Source organism: Balaenoptera physalus (assembly GCF_965194825.1).
Source record: "Balaenoptera physalus genome assembly, chromosome: 5".
Taxonomy (NCBI): domain Eukaryota; kingdom Metazoa; phylum Chordata; class Mammalia; order Artiodactyla; family Balaenopteridae; genus Balaenoptera; species Balaenoptera physalus.
The window spans coordinates 10,738,887-10,762,813 of record NC_138884.1 but is presented as its reverse complement, the minus strand read 5'-3'; the positions used below and the strand labels follow the sequence as shown (position 1 = coordinate 10,762,813).

The window sequence follows — 23,927 nt, the reverse complement described above, 5'->3', positions numbered from 1 at the left end:
CTTATAATCCTTTGTATTTCTGCAGTGTCATTTATGATTTCTCCTTTTTCATTTCTCATTTTATTGATTTGCGTCCTCTCCCTTTTTTTCTTGATGAGTCTGTCTAAGGGTTTATCAGTTTTGTTTATCTTCTCAGAGAACCAGATTTTAGTTTTATTGATCTTTGCTATTGTTTTCTTCATTTCTATTTCATTTATTTCTGCTCTGATCTTTATGATTTCTTTCCTTCTACTGACTTTGGGTTTTCTCTGTTCTTCTTAGTTGCTTTAGGTGTAGGGTTAGATTGTTTATTTGAGATTTTTCTTCTTTCTTGAGGTGAGATTGAATTGCTATAAACTTCCCTCTTAGAACTGCTTTTGCTGCATCCCATAGGTTTTGGGTCCTCGTGTTTTCATTGTCATTTCTTTCTACGTATTTTTTAATTTCTTCTTCGATTTCTTCAGTGATCTCTTGGTTATGTAGTAGTGCACTGTTTAGCCTCCATGTATTTGTGTTTTTTACAGTTTTTTTTTTCCTGTAATTGATTTCCAATCTCATAGCATTGTGGTCAGAAAAGATGCTTGATACTATTTCAATTTTCTTAAATTTTCCGAGGCTTGATTTGTGACCCAAGATGTGATCTATCCTGGAGAATGTTCCATGTGCACCTGAGAAGAAAGTGTATTCTGCCACTTTCAGGTGGAATGTTCTATAAATATCAGTTAAATCTAGCTTGTCTATGGTGTCATTTAAAGCTTGTGTTTCCTTATTTATTTTCTGTTTGGATGATCTGTCCATTGGTGTAAGTGGGGTGTTAACGTCGCCTACTATTATTGTGTTACTGTCAATTTCCACTTTCATAGTTGTTAGCATTTGCCTTATGTATTGAGGTGCTCCTACGTTGGGTGCATAAACATTTATAATTATTATATCTTTTTCATGGATTGATCCCATGATCATTATGTAGTGTCCTTCTTTATCTCTTGTAACAGTCTTTATTTTAAGGTCTATTTTATCTGATATAAGTAGTGCTACTCCAGCTTTCTTTTGATTTCCATTTGCATGGCATATATTTTACAATCCCTTCACCTTCACTCTCTATGCATCCCTAGGTCTGAAGTGGGTCTCTTGTAGACAGCATATATATGGGTCTTGTTTCTGTATCCATTCAGCCAGTCTGTATCTTTTGTTTGGGGCATTTAATCCATTTACATTCAAAGTTATTATCGATATGTATGTTCCTATTACCATTTTCTTAATTGTTCTGGGTTTGTTTTCGTGGGTTTTTTTCTTCTCTTGTGTTCCCACCTAGAGAAGTTTCTTTAGCATTTGTTGTAAAGCTGGTTTTTTGCTTGTCTGAAAAGCTTTTGATTTCTCCGTTGAATCTGTATGAGATCCTTGCTGGGTAGAGTGATCTTGGTTGTAGGTTTTTCTCTTTCATGACTTTAAGTATATCCTGCCACTCCCTTCTGGCCTGCAGAGTTTCTGCTGAAAAATCAGCTGATAACCTTATGGGGATCCATTTGTATGTTATTTTTTGTTTTTCCCTTGCTGCTTCTAATAATTTTTCTTTGAAGTTAATTTTTGTTAGTTTGATTAATATGTATCTTGGTATGTTTCTCCTAGGGTTTATCCTGTATGGGACTCTCTGTGCTTCCTGGACTTGGGTGACTATTTCCTTTCCCATGTTAGGGAAGTTTTCCACTATAATCTCTTCGAATACTTTCTCAGGCCCTTTTTTTTTCTCTTCCTCTTCTGGGAGCCCTATAATTCGAATGTTAGTGCATTTAGTGTTGTCCCAGAAGTCTCTGAGATTGTCTTCGATTCTTCTCATTTTTTTTCTTTATTCTGCTCCTTGTCAGTTATTTCCACCATTTTGTCTTCCAGTTCACTTATTTGTTCTTCTGCCTCAGATATTCTGTTATTGATTCCTTTTAGTGTATTTTTCATTTCAGTTGTTGTGTTGTTCATCTCTGTTTGTTTGTTCTTTAGTTCTTCTAGATCTTTGTTAAACATTTCTTGTATTTTCTCAATCTGTGCCTCCATTCTTTTTCCGAGATTCTGGATCATCTTTACTATCATTACTCTGAATTCTTTTTCAAGTAGATTGCCTATTTCCCCTTCATTTATTTGGTCTTGTAGGTTTTGACCTTGCTCCTTCATCTGTGACATATTTTTTTGCTGTCTCTCTCTTTTTTTTTTTGGATGAGTGGGATTGTGTTCCTGTCCTACTGATTGTTTGGCCTGAGGATTCCAACAGTGGAGTTTCTAGGCTGTTGGGTAGACCTGGGTCTTGGTGTCGAGATGAGGACCTCCAGGAGACCTCACTCCGATGAATATTCCCTGGGGTCTGAGGTTCTCTGTTAGTCCAGTGGTTTGGACTTGGAGCTCCCACCGCAGCAGCTTCAGCCCGACCTCTGGCTCATGAACCAAGATCCTGCAAGCCACATGGGGTGGCAAAAAAAAAAAAAAAAAAAGGGAGAACAATAAAAAAGTAAAAAATAGAATTAGACTAGGAAACTAACAGATATGTTAGAAAGAATATAAAAATAAAAATATAGATGAAACAACAACTGGAAGGTGAAACAAAACCACAATAGTAAAAAAGAGGAGAAGAAAAAAAATGGGAGGGGAAAGGCCTTGCTGTGGAGGGTGGGGCCTAAGCAGGGGTGGGTTTTTGGCAGTGGGCGGGGCCTATACTTAGCACCCATGGGGCTGCAAAAGGCCCTGGGGGGTGTGGGGTGTGGAGCTTAGGCTCAACAGAACAGAACGGGCCCAGGCAGGTCTCCTGCCTCTGGTCTCAGAGGGTGGGGGACCAGCCTAGGTGCTCAGCAGATTTCCCAGGCTCGAGTGGGTGGGGCAAACGTCCTCCACTCCTCTCCCAATCCTCAGGTCCTGGAGGGCCCCTCCCACCTGCCTCTCCTGTAGATTGTGATGTAATTTCAGGCAGGGACTAAAGAAATTATCAAAACTTTCCCAATATTTTTGAAAATGACACATTTACACAGAATAGAAATTGTCAATCATTCAGCCTTCACTCGTCAGCATCTGGCTCACACTCTTCCCCAGTGTACTGAGGCTCAGCTATGAAGGCACAGCTATTTTGGCTCAGCATGAGACATTCTGATGGGCAATACTCACTTCACACGTACCTGCAGGGTTGTTCAAGTTTCATTAGGCTGCAGTTTGAAATCTTCTACAGATTATCTGTGATATGTGTTGTAGTGTGTTCATTCCCTTTTATTGATTGGCAGTCCTCTGCTGTATGGGTATGCCAGAGTTTGCTTAACTATTCATCTATTGCTGGACGTGTGGGTGGAACCTAGTTTTTGGCTATTATAAATAAAGTTACACTGAACATTTGTGTAAAACTGTTTGTCCGAACATATGCTTTCAAGTTTTAGCAAATTTGAAAAACTTTTATGTTTCTGCTACGAGGAGATAATATTTTCACTTTTGAGATTGGCGATATTTTTTTTTTTTAAATGTCTGTCTCTGTCCTTTTTTTTTTTTTTTTTAAAGAAATTCACATTCTTATTGATTGATTGATTGATTGCTGTGTTGGGTCTTCGCTTCTGTGCGAGGGCTTTCTCTAGTTGTGGCAAGCGGGGACCACTCTTCATCGCGTTGCACGGGCCTCTCTCTTGATCATGGTGTATGGTCCTTTTAATATGTTGTTGGATTCTCTTTGCTAGTATTTTGTTCAGGATTTTTGCACCTATGTTAATCAGTGATGTTGGTCTATAATTTTCTTTTTTTGTGATATCTTTTTCTGGTTTTGGTATCAGGGTGATGGTGGCTTTGTAGAATGAATTTGGGAGTGTTCCTCCCTCTGCAATTTTTTGGAAAAGTTTGAGAAGGATCAGTGTTAGCTCTTCTCTAAATATTTGATAGAATTCACCTTTGAAGCCATCTGGTCCTGGACTTTCGTGCGTTGGAAGATTTTTTTTTTTAATTAATTAATTAATTAATTAATTTTTTGGCTGTGTTGGGTCTTTGTTTCTGTGCGTGGGCTTTCTCTAGTTGTGGCGAGCGGGGGCCACTCTTCATCGCAGTGCGTGGGCCTCTCACCGTCGTGGCCTCTCTTGTTGCGGAGCACAGGCTCCAGACGCGCAGGCTCAGTAGTTGTGGCTCACGGGCCTAGTTGCTCTGTGGCATGTGGAATCTTCCCAGACCAGGGCTCGAACCCGTGTCCCCTGCATTGGCAGGCAGACTCTCAACCACTGCGCCACCAGGGAAGCCCCGCAATATTTTTTAAAATTGTGAGTTTTGATGAGTATGTGTTGGGGGTAATGAGTACTCTTTAAACATGAGCAAACTGGGCCTATGGAGTGGTACAAATCCTTTCAAGAGCACCTTGATAGTACGTTAGAAAATAAAAATATATGCTTATCCTTTGTTCCTGAAATTCTAACAGTTTGCTGAACTATTGGGAAAATTACCTTCTTCGTGCCTCTGTTCCTCATAAGTGTAAAGAGAATAATACATGATACATATCTCAAACGGTTAGTATGTTATTCATAGGATTATAGTAAGCATTAAAGTAATTAATTCATGAAAAATGTTTGCCATACCAAAAACTTCTTACTTATTATTTTTAGGATAACTTATAGGAATTTCTTGTTCAAAATTATCTTGTTAAATGTATAGGGAATATATGTTTAAGGGTGTTCACTACAATAACATTGTTATAATGAAACATTGGAGATAATCCAAATGGCCTTCATAAGGCATTATTAAATCAATTATGGTACATCTTAGGAGGTAACATACAGAAAGGATGGATGTGGATGCTGGAGAAGAATGGCTGATTCTAAATACTGCCTCAGTCCTTCCTACTTGTGAAGCTTGGTCCATTCCGTAGTCAGTCACTGTTCAACCATAAAAATGATGATAATAATACCCACCTTATAAAAGCTTTTGTAAGGAATCAGTATAAGTTGCTTAGAAGAAAACCAAAGCAGAGGGAGCGTCCCATAAATCCATAAATTGTAGTATCACCATGGCATATATGCACCTGTTATAAGAATAAGGCAGATCTGCATGTGTTACCACAGGATACTCATTAGAGAAAAGTGTTATTTTTTTTCCCCTATAGATATTGTATGATGGAGGCAGGTAAAATATCCACTTCTGTATCTTTAGACTTGGGTGAAGTGTTCAAATGTGTCAAGTACTACTTTATTCTCTAATTATAGGAAGGGAACAATAGTTTTTTAAAAATTTTATTGAAGTATAATTGATTTACAATGTTGTGTTAGTTTCTGGAGTACAACAAAGTGATTCAGTAATACATATATATATTTTTTTTCAAATTTTTCATTATGGTTGATCACAGGATATTGAATATAGTTTAGGAAGGGAACAATAGTTAAGCATATTTTAAGTTTCTAATTCAGCTTTAAAAATTCTCATTACAAATAAAAATTTTAATATGTAAAATTAATCAACTCAACAGTAAAGAATAAAAATCAAAGTTAAAAGAACACTTCTTGGTCTTTGAGTACTTTATTTGAATTTGTGAATTTAAGAAACATATGTTATATATTTATGTACACAGAGAATAACAAAAGTTAAATGTTCTATTGGAAAGACTACTGTGACTGGCAATATTGAGTGATTGTCATTTTATAATATTCCTTTTACACTGAAATGCCTTAACATGAAAAGACAAAAATAGGAATGTTTATGCTAACAAATGCACTCTGTTTTCCATGCTGCTAAATCTCCTTAGGAGCAAGAACTCCATATACAGGTTGTCCAAAACATATTCAAATAATTTTATGAAATAAACAAACTTGCAGCCTTACTCAGATTTTAAAAAGAAGTTGGTTTTCATTCATGTGGAAAAACCAAAAACAGAGCAAATGTGCATGCAAAGATAAATAAAAACACTGGCTGCTTCTCAGTAAAGGTGACAGTCTGTCTTTCACACTAATTTATGTACGGTATAATAAGTAACCACTAAATGTAGTAGCAGGGGGAAATTTGGCTGGAATTGTTCCTTTTACAAGGTGCAACCACACTTCCTGCCCATAATTTAATTCTAATAAGGCATCCCCAGTCAAAACCCTATCACAGCATATCTCACTGTTAATACTTTCAGACTCAAATGCAAGCTTGTCTACTCCATCAACCACTAAAAATCCAGAGATATGAGCACTAGATGACTCAATGGTATACTTAAAAACATACACCCCAAGATAGGGGATTCTGAATTTTCCAGTTCTTGGAGTATATGAGGCTCCATAGTTGACATCCAAGTTATTAAATAAGATAGGACCAGGTGTAGTCATTCCATATGTATGAGATGCAAAAAATGCCACCATCGGTGCATATCTGTAAGATCCTTTTGAAAAATCTGTTAGCGGAAAAAAATGGAAAGAGTTAATTTTCATGTTTTGATCTTGTTCTGTTTATATCTTTATCATTTTATCTCGGTTACAAAAAGTGTTAGTAGAAGAAAAAAGGCCATTCATCAGACTTAACAAGGGCATATGTGTTTGGGTGTTTGCCCCTTTTCTTGCCTGAACTACCCAAAATTGCTTAGCCTCTCTGAAACTGTTTCTCCCTTTAGATCAGGATAGAATGGAAGTAACACTCAATACCTTCCTCATAGAAATGCCTCAAAGATTAATTTGCATGTTGCTTTGATCTCTCCAGAGATGAAGGAATTGAAAGCACTCTATGATTATTATGGTATGTCAGAATGTTTTAAAGCCTCTTGCAGGAATTAAAGCTGACATGATGCAGAAACAATTTTTCCAGCACCTTGTCAAACAGTTTCTAGAGGCTAAAACAGAAACCCAATGAAATTGTATGCACAATCGAGAAGTAGACAAAAGCCATCTTCTATGTAATTAATGCCAAATGTACTTACAAAGGCTGAGATTTAAAAACAGACTAAAAAATTTACTCTTTATTATGCAGCGCACTATTAAGAAAAGGCTGATCTGCAACACATTTTTTGCTGTCATTTTAAAGAGAATATATTTTAAGCCCTGCACACATTTTCTTGTATAAAAATCAGAAATGGTACACTCTGGAAGTAAATCTATAGCAACCAATACTTACGAAAGTAAATGGGCAAAAAGGCATCTTGTTCTACTCAATACATCTGAGCATGTTCTAACAGCCCTTAGCCAGTCAAAATGACACTATGAACTCGACCTTCATAGAAGACATACTGCTATTCACTTATTATGGCTTCATTTAAAGGATCAGATCTGATATGAATCAAAGACGTATTCTTTAACAACTTGTTTGAGGAGAAAAAGTTTATACTAGTTCGACATATATATACATATATATATGTATTTTCTTTTAAGATGCACTAGGAAAAAAATAAGTGGGGGGGAGTTTTCAATAAACTGCCTCTATTATACCAATATTGAAAATTTCAACTAGTGTATATCAATGAGTTTACCTGACAAAATCATGTATGTTATTCAGTTAATTTGAGAAGTAAAAGGAATTAATCCTCAAGTGAGTCCAGATGAAGCAGGTCTAAACATTCATTCGTAAACAGTTCAAAAACTGTTTTTATGACATTGAGCAAATCCAAGGATGCGTGTACTTTCTTACCTGGAGCTAAAGTATTTTCTTCCACCACCTTGACAGTACAGTTGTGACCAGTAAAAGGATGTCGGCAAGCACAGATAAAGCTAGTTCTTCCATTTATACATGTGCCCCCGTTCTGGCATGGGGATCTACTACAGTCTGAATACTCCTCTGTTACTGAAAAAGAATCAAGATAAAAGAGGGTAAAAGTGACCTATTTTCCTGTTGATCTCAAATCATAGTTTGCAGCAGAATTAGAAATAAGGAAAATGCATTCCCAGGCCCAGGACACCCACCAATGTAATCATGGGACTTCATGCGAATCTCTGAACTACCTGAGCTGCTTCTTCTGAAGCCCTTTCCTGCTTTTTGGAAGTGGGACTAATTCTGTGATTCACTGCATTTATGTGTGATAAATATTAAGATTTTGGTCAACTGGAGAACAGATAGACTATCTGGACACACAATCATGTATATTTGGAACCAGTACATGACAAAAGTAATATTTCAAATCATTGGAGAAAAAAAAAAAAGTCTATTCAGTAAATGGTGCTAAGCTAATTGGATATCCATAAAAATATAAATTCCATGTGTGCAAAAATACTAAATGTGAAAAAAACATACATGATTGCATTACAATCAAATAAAGAGAGTATCTTTGTTGAGCTTTAAAATTTTGGAAAGCTCTTTCAACACAAACAAAATAAACAAAACCCAGAGGCCATAAAAGAAAAATCCTGACATTTGATGACCTAAGAATTAAAACTCATTTGCAATGAAAACCACCCATTATTGAATTTCAAAGTGCCAGATTAAGAGAAACTATTTTTTTAACAGCTACAACAATCTAATGACTAATTATAGCAAATGAAAAGTTCTGACTAATCCAGAAGAAAAAGTATGTAACCCTGTAAAAATAGTGAAAAGTGGGCCAATAATATGAACTAGCAAATCATTGAACAAAAACTACAAAAGCAGGCTTCCCTGGTGGCGCAGTGGTTGAGAATCTGCCTGCCAATGCAGGAGACACGGGTTCGAGCCCTGGTCTGGGAAGATCCCACATGCCGTGGAGCGACTGGGCCTGTGAGCCACAACTACTGAGCCTGCGCGTCTGGAGCCTGTGCTCCGCAACAAGAGAGGCCGCGATAGTGAGAGGCCCGCGCACCGCGATGAAGAGTGGCCCCCGCTCGCCACAACTAGAGAAAGTCTTCGCACAGAAACGAAGACCCAGCGCAGCCAAAAATAAATAAATAAATAAAATTAAAAAAAAAAAACTACAAAAGCTCATTAAAATTTTCAAAACTTATTCAACCTCACTACTAATTAAGGAATAACAAATTACCATCAACAACATTTTATCAGGTGGCAACATTTAAAAACAAAATAATCATACAATATGAAGGAAAATGGGCATTCTCATACAATGTTGGTTAGAGCTTATATTGTTGGAACCTTCGAATAGGACAATTTGACCATATTTGACAGAATTTAAAAGGTTCATTTGCTTTGGAGCCAGAAATTTCTCCTGGCCAGAATATATATTCCAGACACCCTTGCATATGTATACAAAGATAATTATTTAAGAAAGTTCTTTATGATATTACTTGCACTAGTGAAAAATTGTAGGACACCTACATGACCACTGATGAGGGACTTATTAAATGAATTATAGTATCTTTTCATCAAGGAATATTAGACAGCAGTAAAAGAGTGGGGTAAATCCCCAATATGTTTGATTTGCTGAAGACGGCAAGTTTCAGTTCACTTATTAGATATAGAATAATTTCAGTTATTTAGGAAGCCTCAAATTGTGAATATGGTTATAAACATAATTCATAATTATGTGGAGAGAAAAGGTTGGAAGAATACATTACTGGCCACAGTTACCACTATGGCTCCACCTTGTGGAAATTGTGTAAACAGTTTACAATTCACTCATTTCAAATCATGGTCACTGATGATTTTTAAATTTAGGGTTATTTGTTTTAACATTTGTCTCAAGAGTGAGATCTATAAATATTTTAAATAATTCTACCTCATATTTAATAATTCTAATTCATATAAAATGTGACCAAACTGCATGCCTGTATAATTAGGATTAAAAAAATTTTTTTGAAGTGTAGTTGATTTACAGTGTTATGTTATTAGTTTCAGGTGTACAATATAACGATGCAATATTTTAACAAACTATACTCCATTTAAAGTTATGTTTGTATTTATGTTTGAAATACAAAGTTACTATTTGTATTTCATTATACAACCAGCTACAAATCTACTTTTGTATATCATCTGACTCATATTTTTTTACTTTATTACTAAAATACTTAAAAAATGGTTAGGTACCTTTATAATAAGTTTCTGTACATATTTGTGTTCAATAGGCAATTTCTTCTTGAATTAACAGCAAAAATCAGACTCCAATAAAGCATCATTTTCTTTCTGACAGCTTTCCTCATCCCTTTTGATAGAATTAATTGTGTGAATTCTCTCTCTTATTTGTTGTCTGATGCTCTGAAGTTCTGTTGAATTGATCATACCCTACTGTAACTGCTCACTTGTTCTTACTTCCAATGAGTGTGGGCTTTTGTGAGGTGAGGGCTCAGGTCCTCCATTTCTTAAACTTTGTGTCACTATTGACTAGCACAGTGCCTGACATATAGAAGTGCTAAATTGTCTTTTTAAAGTTGAATAAACAAATCAATGGAAGATGGAGTAGATGACCTCATCCTTAATCTAATACTCTTATCCCTTCATCACAGTTTCTCAAACATCACGTAGAGTTTGTTGCTATGATGTCACTGGCATGTTTTTCTAGAGACATAGAATTATTTCAAGCAAACTCCACAGCTTCTACCTTGGGCTTCCATAACCTCTTAAACTCCTTTCAGTCCATTTATTTTCTTTGTTGGAGATCGTACAATTAGTTAAGTTATGCCAACTCAACATTCTACTATCTTGTGCAAAGAGTATAACTAATCTTTTAATATTCATTTCCCTGCTCTGAACATGACTAACATTCTTTTACCACTGTCTTAGAATGTTTCATAAGTCTCAATTTGTTCTGGTCTTTGCTTTCTGTGCCCTAATGTGTGCTCAAGTTACACTTTTCTATTAATCCTACTTCCATATTTCATAAATATTCATGTTAAATTTGAACTGATTGAAGAGCTCCTTACATTTTCAAAACACTGTCTTTGCCAATATTTACCATTCTTTATTTTAATTACTTGCTTAATGTCTGAACTCCATGAGAAGAGGGATTGTGTTGAATTTACTACTCTGTCCACTCAACCTTTCTTGGCGCTCATTCAGCACTTATTCGATAGGTATTTGATGAATAAAATGAAAGGGCACTTTATATTGATGTCTTCTATTTTTATTTATAGTACCCCTAACATGTCATATATAATATGTTTTACATAACATAATGTTTTACTTTTCTTAATTACTTATTTAAATTATTTTTAAATTTGTAAAGCTTAGTTCTATTTTAGCATCAGTATTTTATTTTTTTATTTCTTCATTTAAACAGTAACGTTGTAGAGGGCAGATAACTCTGATCCCTGCTTAGGGCAGAATGGAGTTTGCAGCAGGTTACTGAGGAGACCTATCACTGCCTCTGGGTGAGTTTTGTCATACACAGAGGAAAACATTATACAAATCCACCAGTATCTGCTGTAAATACTGTATCCACACAACATTAGAATTTTTCTTTATCTTTCCTCCTGATGCCAATGCTCTCTAACATGTTTTCACCCTCATACCAATGGATACATTAATTTTCAATGCTATTCTGTTGCATCATTTATCAAAATTATACCTATCAAATAATGCTTATCCTTCCATTGCTCTAAAAATACTTCATATGTCCCTTTTCAACAACTTCTAGAAATGTGAACAGTTGTTTATATTAAATCTTCAAATTCATTGCTCAAATCACTCATATTCTGTTCATTGGTGTATAGACAGATGGAAATATTGTTTCCAACCATCTTTACTACTTTTCCCTCAATTGTCAGTTTTAATTTTTGTTCTTCTTTTTAAATCACATCTGTTGTTCTTGATATTGTTTCTGGGATCTTTTTTCTCAACCTTTCAAATATAATTTAAAGCTCATTTAATCATATCAGCAATCTTTACCAAATGAAGTAGCCCTGTCCCAGATGATTTACTATAACCCTTGTCATTAAACTGTTTTCATTTATCTTAAGCTATGACCCAGAAAATTTAATGTTTTTTATTTGATATTATCATCTGTTTTGCCTTTTTCTCATAATCTTCAATCAAAAGAAGTATTAAAAATGGCAAATATATTGAAATATGCTCAACAACGTTAGTCATTAGGCAAATGCAAAATAAAATCACAATTAGATACAGTAATACACTTATTAAAATGGTAAAATAAACAAAATTGACAGTGCCAAGTGCTGGCAAGGTTGTGGGGCAATTAGAATTCTCCTACATTATTCATGGAAATAGCAAGTGATTGGCCTGTCCTTATAAAGTTAAAACTGTACTTATCTTACAACCAAGCTATGCTACTGGTACATATTAACTAGAGAAATGAAAACATATGTGTACACAAAAACCTGTATGTGAATGTTTATAGCAACTTTATTCACAATCACCTCAAACTGAAAACAGCCAACATATCCTTCAGCTACTAAATGGGTAAACAAACTGTAGTACAGCCATACAATGGACTACTACTTGGTGATGAAAAGGAATACATGCAACAACATGGACGGATCTGAAACATATTATACTAAGTGAAAGAAGCCAGACTCAAAAGCTTACACACAGTGTATGATTTAATTTAAAAAATAGCCTGGAAGAGATAAAAGGGTAAGGGAAGAAAACAGATCACTGGTTGCCAGTGGCTGGGAGTGGAGGTAGGGTTTGACTACAGAGTTACGTAAGAGAATTTTGGGGGGTGATGGAACTGTTCTTCATCTTGATTGTTGTGGTGATTGCGTGACTACACATCTGTCAGAATTCATAGACTGCACATCAAAAACAGTGAACTGAACTCTAGGTAAACCATACCATAAAAAAACAAACCTCTCCCCAATATTTTTACTTCTATTATTTTGTTTGCACAGGTCTCCTACATCATTATGTCTTTTTGTCTTTTTCTTTTTCTTAAAGACTTTGAGTTCAGAGAATCACGCACTTTCCTTGTTCTGATGGTGCTGATTACTCCTCCCCCAACCCCAGTGCTCTCTTCAAATAAAGGAAATCTCCATGTTTCTGTCTTCAGTTCTCTTCTTTTTCTCTAGCTACCTAATTCACTTCTTTGCCCTCAGATATCACCTCTGTGCAATAATTTCCACTTTTTAGCTACAAGCCCTCTTTTGGTTCCAGACCTACATTTGTAAATGACTTCTGGATATTTCCATAGGGATAAGAGATCTTTAAACTCATGTATCACAGAATAAACTTCTCCTCCTGTGTACAACTGTACTTCCTCCTTAACCTTCCTATTTCCATTAATGGAATGACCAACTTCCCATCACTGATGCTTTATTTAAACTTTGGTGTTATTCTTTATTCTAAGAGTTTGTATTTTCAATTAGCTGTTTTCTACTAAATATATATTCACTTTTAACTAACATTCCTAGCTTCCATTTTGTTCCTTTCTCTATCACTATTTGAAGTCTTAATCTATTCAAGCCAGGGCTGCTGTAATAATTTTCTAACTGATCTGTGAATGAACTCAAAATAAATCTTAATAATGCACATACAAGGTGACGTCATACTCCTGCTCAAAAATTTTTAATTGTTACCAACAGGATGAATTTAAACATATTATACTCAACACAATGTGTAAATGGTTGAATAAATGCTCAGCCCAAAGCTACCTCTTCCATGAGATTTGCCCAAACATCCAGTTCTCAGTAAGACACGAAACTCTTATGATAATGAACTCCTATAACATTCATTTAGTGCTTAGTATATGCTGTGGCATGTTTCTTTTCTTTCACATTCAAAACAGCATTATAACAACATAGTGTTCAAAAGCACATGGAAAAAATTTTAAAACATAAAACATAACAACCAAATATCACATTACTCTATAGGTACATCTTCCACTGTCAACTTTTGTTACAACAAAATAACAAAGTTTCCATTATATCCCCAGTTGCCTGCAGAATTCACTATTTTTCCCACAGTTGAAGCCTATCCCACCATCTTATTTAATAATGCTGCACTTGGCTCCCAACACACTCAGCACATCCCACAAAACTCTGCTTCTCTACCTTTCTCTGCTTTTTCTTTTATGCATAATACTTATCACCTTTTAACATACTATGTAATTTACATTTTTACTTATGTTTTTTTTTCTCTATCCTTGCTAGAGTGTAAACTCCAAGAAGATAGAAATTTTTTAAAATGTTATGATGTATCCAAAGCATCTATAACGATACCTGATTTTATTGGCACAATATTTGTGCTGATGCCTCTCGAATCTAAATATCCATGAAAATTTTTAAATTTAACACTTGCTTAGGGTTATAAAGCCTAGAAAAGAGTTCTTAAAGGACTGTTGATTAACTATAAAAATTGATTTCCTTTTTTGTAAAAGTTAGGTGTGTATTTTAATTCCTATATGACTCTGGCACAGTGACACACAATAACTTTCTTTCACTGATTTCTTTAGCTGTCCAAACACCGTGTAATAATTTTTCTGGTAATTTGTTCGAGAGGTGAAGAGACTTGAGTTTTCATTAATCCACAGTATCAACAAAGTGCCATGTGATATTTTCCCCTAAAACAATGATATTCAGAATAAACAGCTTTGAATAATTCAAATTAAATTTATAATAAAATACTTATTATTTCCATTCAGATGCACTTTGAGGCTGTGTATAGTAAAACTGGCAATTACAACTTTTAGGGTATGTTTTTCAAATTTCATACGCAGTTAATATACGGCAGAGCTATTTTTTTATGCTGCAATTTTTTTGTCAAGATGCGAGTATCATGTCCACTCAAACTGCTGTGCCACATGGTCACAATCTGTGATTTAATAATCCCAGCACATTCTTTTTCATGTTTGATAATCAATACAGCACAAAATAATACTATCATGTGCAATTTTGAACTTACAGTGTTGTCAGGGACTGGTGGAAAGACATCTATTCAGTGTATTTAATTACAGACCAGTTAATAATCAAATTTGGTGTCAAAGAAAGAGTCTATTGTTGAGAAATAGCTCCTGTGATTCTTGTTAGAAAACGAATCCCAGCATATGCAGTGACTATGTAAATGGAACCTGGTATCCTGTCCCATTTCCTTTTTATTGTCAGACCATGTGTCATAAATTTTGGTTCAGATGTGAGTGTCAAATGCATGAGTTTCTGACTGTTCACCTTAGGTACCATGGTCACTTTATTGCAAGACATGAAGCAGGAAAGGATTGTCAATTTTGTCAGCATCCTCTCTTCAACTGTCATCCTTCCTTACAAAGGGGCATCCTCTGGAAAGCTAGGGGAGTCTTTTCTTCTCCCAGGGAACAATGAACAAAAACTAGTTCATTTAATATTCTTTTCAATACTGATATGTTTTATTGACACATACTGGGGAGGCTGTCCCCAGAAGACAGGTTTGCTAACCAACTCTGACACAAAGAATATCTTTAATATCATGAGCAGAAAAGAGTCAATATAACAGGCCTGAGACTGCTGCCTTTAGAAAGGCCGACTTGCAAGGATTTTCCCTTGATCTATGCCTGGGAACTTGGCTTCTCTCTATTCTCTAACTATTTAAAAAGTGTCTTTTGCAGTGCCCTGACTCTTCGGAGAAGCTATATGGTTTATGCTGAATGTCTACTTTCCTTTTAGAGTATGGAGTTTTGGTATGTGCTCAACAGAGGGTGCCTACGTGACCAGCCCTATTATGGACTGAATGTTTGTGTCCCCCACAAACTCATAGGTGGAATTCCTCACTCCCCAGGTGATGGTACTAGGAGGTGGGGCCTGTGGGAGGTATTTAGGTCATTTAGGTATTTAGGGTGGCGCCTTCATGAATAGGATTAGTGCCCTTTTAAAAGGAACCCCAGAGAACTTTCTCACTCCTTCCCTTTCTGCCATGTGAGAATAAAACAAGAAGTTGACAGTCTGCAATCCAGAAGAGGGCTCTCATCAGAACCTGACCATGCCAGCCTGATCTCAAAACTGTGAGAAGTGAATTTCCCTTGACTATAAGCCACCTTATCTATGGTACATTGTTATAACAGTGTGAGCCCCAATAAAACCCTTGAGAGCTTAATATCTGAGGGTCTTCTCTGGGCAGAAAAATTGCACACATGTGACTGCATTTTTTGGTGACTGGAAAACAGAACACATAGAAGTACACCCCCTCATGGGAGGGAGAGAGCATAAGAAAGCCTATGCATGGATTTCTCCAGACTCTGCCTGGGTCTTTCCCCTTGCTGATCCTATCATCTATTATTTCACTATAATAATCCTTAGCTGTGTGTATAACTAAATGCTGAATCCCATGAATGCTTCTAGCATAGCAAGCTTGTGTGTCATTTTGGATACCTTACAAAACACATTCTAAAGTCAATTCAAGTAGCTATCCTTCAAAATTTAATTAGCTTATATTCAATATTTTGTATAGAAGTCAACTTATCCTGAGGTATATGTGAGAATGTTTATTTTTATGATGTGGAAAAGCATATAAAGAGCTGAAATACCTTGGAAAAAACTCTTATTAAAACTTTTGTGGATATTTTTTAGTGCTTGTCAGTACCCATGCATTTTTATACATTTAAGCCTTTATATTTTTAATCCTGTTCTTTTTGATTTATTATGTGGTAAGCATAAGCTCATTTATCAACATTTGCTGAGTTTAAAACACAGTGACATAAATTAAAGATGGAACAATGGAATACCATGAGCATTTAAATTATGTTGCTACATGGAAATAATTACGTATCAAATATTAAGTGAAATTTTTAGAGAAAATAAAATATAAACATTGAATATAGCTGAGAAAATTGTATCATATAGTCATAACTACCTCAATAATACACTGTATGAAAGTTGATTTCTTTGATTCTCAAACTTTGTAAGGTAGATATGTTATTCTAATTTTATAAATGGGGAAAGTAAGTTTTAGAAAAATAAATGACTTTTACAAATAAACACATTGCTAGTCAGGACTTAAACTTTGTTTTCCTGATTCCAAGTTCAGTGCTTCTTAGTCATCACAACTGCCTCTATGCTGTGTCACAAAATTTAGAAATGGTTTTAAAGTGATGTAAGACAGTAAAATATTCACTAGGTTCTTAGTTTTTCTTTTAAATTGCTTATATTCACAGAAATGATAATTTAAAAAGTTGTATTTGGTATACTGCCAAATCTGTTACAGAATGTAGTCTTTCTTAAGAAGAGTAGTTAAAGTGACAGTGATGAATACAAGAGGTTTATTAAGGCGAGTTAAATATACTTGGTAAATACTGGAGGAACGGTTAAAATGAAAAGTCCATGGTCTCACGAGCGGAGGGCGCATCCTCAGCCATGCTGCTGACATCGTTACAACAATTCAGTTCAGGATTCAGCTCCTCTTGCAAGGCAAGCAGCCAAACCTGCTCTGCAGGGTCAAATCTGCCAATTGCTCCACAAACAAATCTTCAAAGAGGAAATAAAATCCTCTTGGTGTCTACTGGACTATTGTTTAGAAACAAATCAAATATTTAGGGATTCGACCAGAACAGTTTATCAGCATTGGCCTGAGAGGAATCATAATTAGCATAACTGAATGTGGGAATGGCTCAGAAGAAAGCGATATGGAAGAGAACTCTGAATGTTACCTCCTACTGCATCAGCTCAAAGAAAATATGGTGTGGGGCTTCCCTGGTGGCGCAGTGGTTGAGAATCCGCCTGCCAATGCAGGGGACACGGGTTCAAGCCCTGGTCCAGGAAGATCCCACATGCCGCGGAGCAACTAAGCCCGTGCGCCACAACTACTGAGCCTGTGCTCTAGAGCCCACAAGCCACAACTACTGAACCCACGTGCCACAGCAACTGAAGCCTGTGCGCCTAGAGCCTGTGCTCTGCAACAAGAGAAGCCACCGCAATGAGAAGCCTGTGCACCTCAACAAAGAGTAGCCCCCGCTCGCCGCAATTAGAGAAAGCCCACGCGCAGCAACGAAGACCCAACGCAGCCAAAAATAAATAAATTAAAATAAATTAAAAAAAAAAAAAAAGAAGAAGATATGGTGAACAACTGATGCCAACTTTCAATGACAACTGCCCACTGGCCATTGACACAGAAAAGCTAAACTGAAAGTATCCCTTTTACTTCCTTCTGGTCAATGCAGAAACAAGTGGTAATATTTGGATCCTCAAGAAAGCAAACTCCCTGGGAATATCAACTCTGGCCATACGGAATATTCAGATATGGCCAGACTCTGAGATAGATATGATTCATCAAACACAAGCAGAAGGAAGAGAAAGGCAGGTGAATAGACGTCACAATCTACTTCAGTACAGTCGTTGAGCGGAGCCCTGAGTCCAACAGACCAGGAGTCAGGCTCCATCACTTACTAGTTGCATGACCTTAGGCAGGATACCTTAGTTCATCTCTCTGAGGGTTAGTTTACTCATCTTCAAAATAAGAATAATGATAGCTACCTCCTAGATATTAAATGAAAGAACATATGTAGTAGAATTTTTACAGTGCCTGGGATGTAGTAAGTGTTAATAAATGGTATCCAATATTACGTCATTATAGTATTACTATTATTAGGCTTCAAAGGAGGTTATCAGTTATTCAAATTAAGATTAAACAGAAAGCGACTCACAGACATAGAAAACAAACTTATGGTTACCAAAGGGGAAAGGGGGAGGGAGGAGGGATAAATGAGGATTGGGATTAACATATACACACTATATAAAATAGACAAACAGCAAGGACCTACTGTATAGCACAGGGAACTATACTCAACATTTTGTAATAACCTATAAGGGAAAAGAATCTAAAAAAGAACATATATGTATAACCGTATAAGTGAATCGCTGTGCTGTACACCTGAAACTAACACTATATTATAAATCGACTATACTTCAATTTAAAAAAAGAGAAAAAAAGATTAAATTTTAAAAACTATGTTTCTGTGGTTTTTCTTTCTACAAACTGCATTTATTCTGCAAATGATAGTGGCTATAATCTGAATAATATTATTGTGAGATTTGTAAAATCGTGATAAATTACCTTCTGGTGTTAGGTAGGGGAGTAATGTGGCTAGACAGTATTTACAGTATCATAGGAAAAGTCAGAGGAAACACAGCCAAATTTAACTAGTGTGTCAGTGTGTCTCACAGTTGGTATCAAAGGGAGTAGTTTATTTTGCAATTGGTTTATTCTTAGAGGAGAATTTAGCCTGAGTCCACTGGTTTTATTATCTTGCACAGACTTTACCTGCTCAGCTGTTCAGTGAATACCATCAGTTTTATGACCCATAGAAGCAGAGCTGGCTTAATGAGCACACATACCTACGCATCCACTTGAAAGGGCCTCACACATTTTTGTTGCTGATCCTGGATACAGTGAATATCTGCCCCCCATATGAAATTAGACCAATATACCGTTATTGCCCTGACATCATTATGGGTTATCTTTACAAAGATAAAGAACTTTTAATTAATTATTAACTTGAGGCCTATAAAAATTCTACTTACAGTAAATAAAGGAACAAGAAACAATTATATCCAGGCATCATTAAAAAAAGAGAATCAGTACTAAGTTAATTATTAGCCCATTAAGCCCAATATTGAGTCAACTTGATATAAATATCTCAATGCAATTTTTATAAGCTCCTAACATGCATTCTTTGTACTCTAAAAGTTTATTATTTCTTATGTTCTATTGAGTCTCAAGTCAATTAATTTTGAAGCTATTTAAATTTATACTTACTGGATAGATACGGGTATTTTTTGGTTTAAGGGAAAAAAAAATGACACAGTTCGCCTGGTGTATGATCACACATCCTGTGGAGTTTAACTGAAACTCATTTGCAGTGGCCACAAGAGGACCAAGGATTAAAGTAGTATGAAGAAAGAACAACTCAATATTTTTCCTAAAATTATTATTGTAAGAACATCTTGTACTGAAATACTACTTTTCTCTTGGAAACATGTAAGCCTAAATAATTTGTTCTGTGATCCCACATGGTAAGATTAGTCCTCCTGGGTCAGATTAATTTGGAAGGAGTCATAAATAAATAAAATAGTTTAAATTGTCAAGAGACAACTCAACTTTGTATTATTCTGTGATTTTTCATATTATCTGAACATTCAGAGATTAAACATGAAGGGTCATATTAAGGAGGATAATGATTACCCTTTTGTAATGAAAAAGCAATAAAATTCAAAATTCATCCAAATGAGTGTATATTTTAACAGCAGACTCATATGAGAGGTTCACTGTCATTTCTTTTAGTAAGAGTCCGTAGCTATTCTTTTCATTGTGGAAAGATTATTTAATATTACTCATATGCCAGACATCTTAATAAAACACTTCTTTCATACAGCGAGACTATTAAGTAGTTTATATGCACTACACTAAATTCTTCTTTCTTCCCAAATGTATGCTTCTCTGGTGTTTACAACATCTGTCAATGGTACTTCTACCCTCTCATTTCCCAAATGCAAAACCTCAGTATATTCTAGATCTCTCCCCTCCCAAAGTGCTGTGTATTCAGGCTGCGAAAAGCTCATGTTTTTTTACAGCAATCCAGCCTGCAACATATTTCTACTAGTGAGCTCAGAAAAATACCTATTGCAATCCCATCACATAAAAGGAAGAAGCCGAGACCCAGAGAGGTGAATTACTCAAGGCTACACAGAAACATATGGAAATAACTAGGACCAGAATCATGATTTGTTGTTCCTTAGACCATTAATTTTCCCACAATCTTTCTGTTTCTGGTGATATTACTTTCATGACACTATTCATACCCATCTCCTCTGATTCAACTACCTCTTCCTAAGATCTGGCTCCCATTGATCTTGCCAATAGTGTCCTAACTGGTATCTCTGATTTCTTCTCTGTGGTCATACTACACACTACTGCTAGCTTCGTGCTTCTGAGACACAGTTCTCACCATACCCAATGCTCTGCTTGAAATTTTCGAAGACCACTCTTTACAAAATCATGTCTGCATGCCTTGAATGTATCTCCCCAAAATGTATATGTTGATATCATAACTTCCAGAGTTGCTGATATTAGGAGGTGGGGCCTTTGGAGGTGCTTAAGAGATAAGGATGGAGCCCTCATGAATGGGATTAGTGTTCTTATAAAAGAGACCCCCCAGAGTTCCCTCACCCCTTCTGCCATGTGAGGACACAGCATGCAATTACTGGAACCAAGTGAACCTGGAAGAGGGCCCTCACCGGAATGTGACTATGTTGGCACCCTGATTTTGGACTTTCCAGTCTCTAAAACGTCGAGAAATAAATTTCTGTTGTTTCTAAGCTACCCAGTCTGTGGCGTTTTGTTAAAGCAGCCCAAAGGGACTAAGATACTTAGCTTGTCATTCAAGGCCTTCTGTGATCTGCCCAAACTGAATACCTGCTCACTGTACCTTCGCTCAGCCAGACAGTCATTCAACAGATATTCACTGAGTTCCTATTGCATACTGACACTTTGCCAGGTAACACCAAAATGAATAGGATACAATCTGGTCTTACTCATCAGGGAGCTCATTGTCTAATAGCTTCCTTTAATTACACATGCAAAGAAAAATGTTCTACAAGGGCAAACTTGATTGTTTTATAGGGGTCTTGTCAGATAAAAAGTTAAGAAACATGTAGAAAAATATTTACACTATAAACAGTTGTTTTGTATTGATGCCTGCTTTATATAGGATAAAATCAGATTCAAATAATATATCAGGGATCTTTGAATTTCTTAACTATTTACTCAAGTTTAAGTAAGTGCTCTTTATATCTTATGCTCTTGCTAAACCATACAGACCTACTAAACACCACTTAAATAGGAAAAGAGATTAAAAGTTATTTTTTAACAATAGCTTACCAGGAAGTAGAATGCTGTCTGTGTTTCTTTGGGTCCGGCCCATCAGGACAGTGGTCACATTCACTGTTGGTTTCTTAAGTGTATTGGGTTTCTTCAGCAATGGCTTTATTTGCTTCTGTGACTTGACAATATTTGCAAGACTACCAGACAATGCTTGATTTATATACCGAGTTAAATTAGATAGGGCAATTTGAGTTTTCATTTCAATCACTGATTCCACAAATTCTGTGAGACCTTTCTGAAGAAGCTGAATATCTGGTAGGGAACCTTTTATCCTCTTGGGTATTGTAGCATTCAGTTCTGATATACTTGTAGAAGCATCATGACATATTGTTAAAGCTTCATAGAGAGTCTTGTTAAGTAAAGAGAAATTAATGGAAAGATGAATGGATTTTGCTTCCAGGGCTTTAAATCTGGAATTTAGTACCTGCAGTTGTAGAGCCTGGTCTCTCTCATTTGTAGCTACAAAGCCTTTTTTTAGTGAAACATAATAAGGTATGAGCGTCTTGGTCACTTTAGACTCAACGCCTTGCAACCGAGTTTCAAAATCTTTGGAAATTTTTGTGGCTGAGAGTATTTTTTCCTCCAAATGACTCATATTTTGCTGGTATTTTATCACTTGGGAACTGGTTTCATTGATCATTTGAGAAATCTTTTGAAAGTTGGACAGACTTAGTTTTTCATCTTTAGGAATATATGCAAGGGCCTTGGCAACTTGCAGAACAAAGTTATATCTCTGATTGTCATTGACCAAAATCTCAATAGACTCATTCAAACGTTGGAATTGAGAAATAAATGTCAAAACAGTTTCCATATTTTGGATACATTTGTGATGGACCTCAGGATTATACTTTGTTGTATTTAAAGTCTCTTTTAGCATGTAGTTATCTTGAATGAAGTCAATGGCATTATTTATAATAGTTATTGTCTTATTTAGACCATCTTCCATTTCTAAGGCATGTTCATTGATGCGTCTGTCTAAGGAATCCCCACGACTCTGTACTTCATTTCTAAGTAAGTTGTATCTTTTTGTAAGTTCTTTGATAAGCAAATTTAGACTGCTAACAGCAGTAATCAAATTTTCCACTTTTTTCTTTGTAGCTACTACGTCTTTTGGTTGCTCATATGTCATTGTCTCTCTAAACGGTGCTCCCTGCTCGAGCAAGGGTTGAAGAATCTCCATATCGTAAGTCAAATCATTTAGTTGCTCATTCATTTTATCCATCTTATTGTCCATTGGAAAGAGAACCTCAACCAATGTTTGGTTTAAAACTTGTAAATTCTCTTCTGTGTCCTTAATTTGAAATTTAAAATCATCTCTGCACTTGGATAACATGTCTTCACATTCCTCCCTGACAGATTCTTTCTCCATCTCCAAAGCAAGGGTGAGATTGTTAATCTTGCTGTCTTGGGTGTGCAAATCATCGAACATATGCAGCAGCATCAAACCCTGCTTCTTTACAGTCTCATGTAGAGTAGACATGTATTCAGTGACGTTATCGCTAACTGATTCAGCGGCTGGAACACTCTTCTGATTTGATACTTGTTCCGTTGATAAAAGATGCTCCTGCACGTCCTTCATTTTAGAAAGGGTCTTGTTGAGGGATTCATAATACAGAATGCTCCTTGAGCGCTCCTGTTCTAGAGCACCTTCTAAATGAGTCTGCTTTGCTTCTAGTTCTTTAATAGGCTTCTCACATGCAAAAGTCATTTCTTGTCTTACATTCACAATGCGATTTTTTAGATCCAGTATATCAGTCGAAGTGGGCCTGTTTTCTTGCATTAAAACAGACTTTTGCTGGACTGCTACTGAAACCACGGTTTCATTAACTTGTCGAATTATCTGTCTGGTGTTTTCAAGGTCCTCTGAGAGAGTTGATACCGTCTTGAAGAGCTGCGCTATGGTCTCCTGCATGTCATTTTGAAAAATTTTAAATTGTTCTCTTACTATATCTTTCACCAGATCATTAATGCTTTTGGATTTTAGACCTGGAGAAAGAAATAATAAACAACAATAAATGATACATGATTTTAATAATGTAAACTTTAGATAGCTCTAAAAAGATAAAAGTTTGAGACTAAACATAAATGACATGAAATAATAAAAATATCTCTTGACTGCATTTACTTATGAAATTTTAAAAAAATTACTAGAGTTCATATAAGGTGGTCACCCTCTTAACTGATAAGTCTGAGGGAAAAAATCAGTTGCTGGGAACATGCTAGAATCATAGAACTAAGGTTCTCTGGACAAAGGCATAAAGGAACTACTACCGACTTCAGTTAATACAGCCTTGTATGCAATGATTCTAGCCTTAGTCTTGTATAAAAATAAATGGTTT

At 35.9% G+C, this 23,927-nt stretch overlaps 1 protein-coding gene and 1 long non-coding RNA gene across 2 annotated transcripts in view; one reads left to right on the top strand and one right to left on the bottom strand.

The window, feature by feature from the left end:
* LOC309660823 overlaps positions 1-23,927 on the top strand; it is a 190,549-nt gene that overhangs the window by 146,711 nt on the left and 19,911 nt on the right. The window lies entirely within an intron of this gene.
* Positions 5,189-23,927, bottom strand: part of MMRN1 (multimerin 1) — a 61,632-nt gene continuing 42,893 nt past the window's right edge. Inside the window, exons 6-8 of the mRNA XM_082461645.1 lie at positions 21,586-23,574; positions 7,564-7,716; positions 5,189-6,340 (exon numbers count right to left, since the gene is read on the bottom strand). Coding sequence (XP_082317771.1) covers positions 5,919-6,340; positions 7,564-7,716; positions 21,586-23,574 — 2,564 coding nt within the window. The 3' untranslated portion in view covers positions 5,189-5,918. The remainder of the gene's footprint in view (positions 6,341-7,563; positions 7,717-21,585; positions 23,575-23,927) is intronic.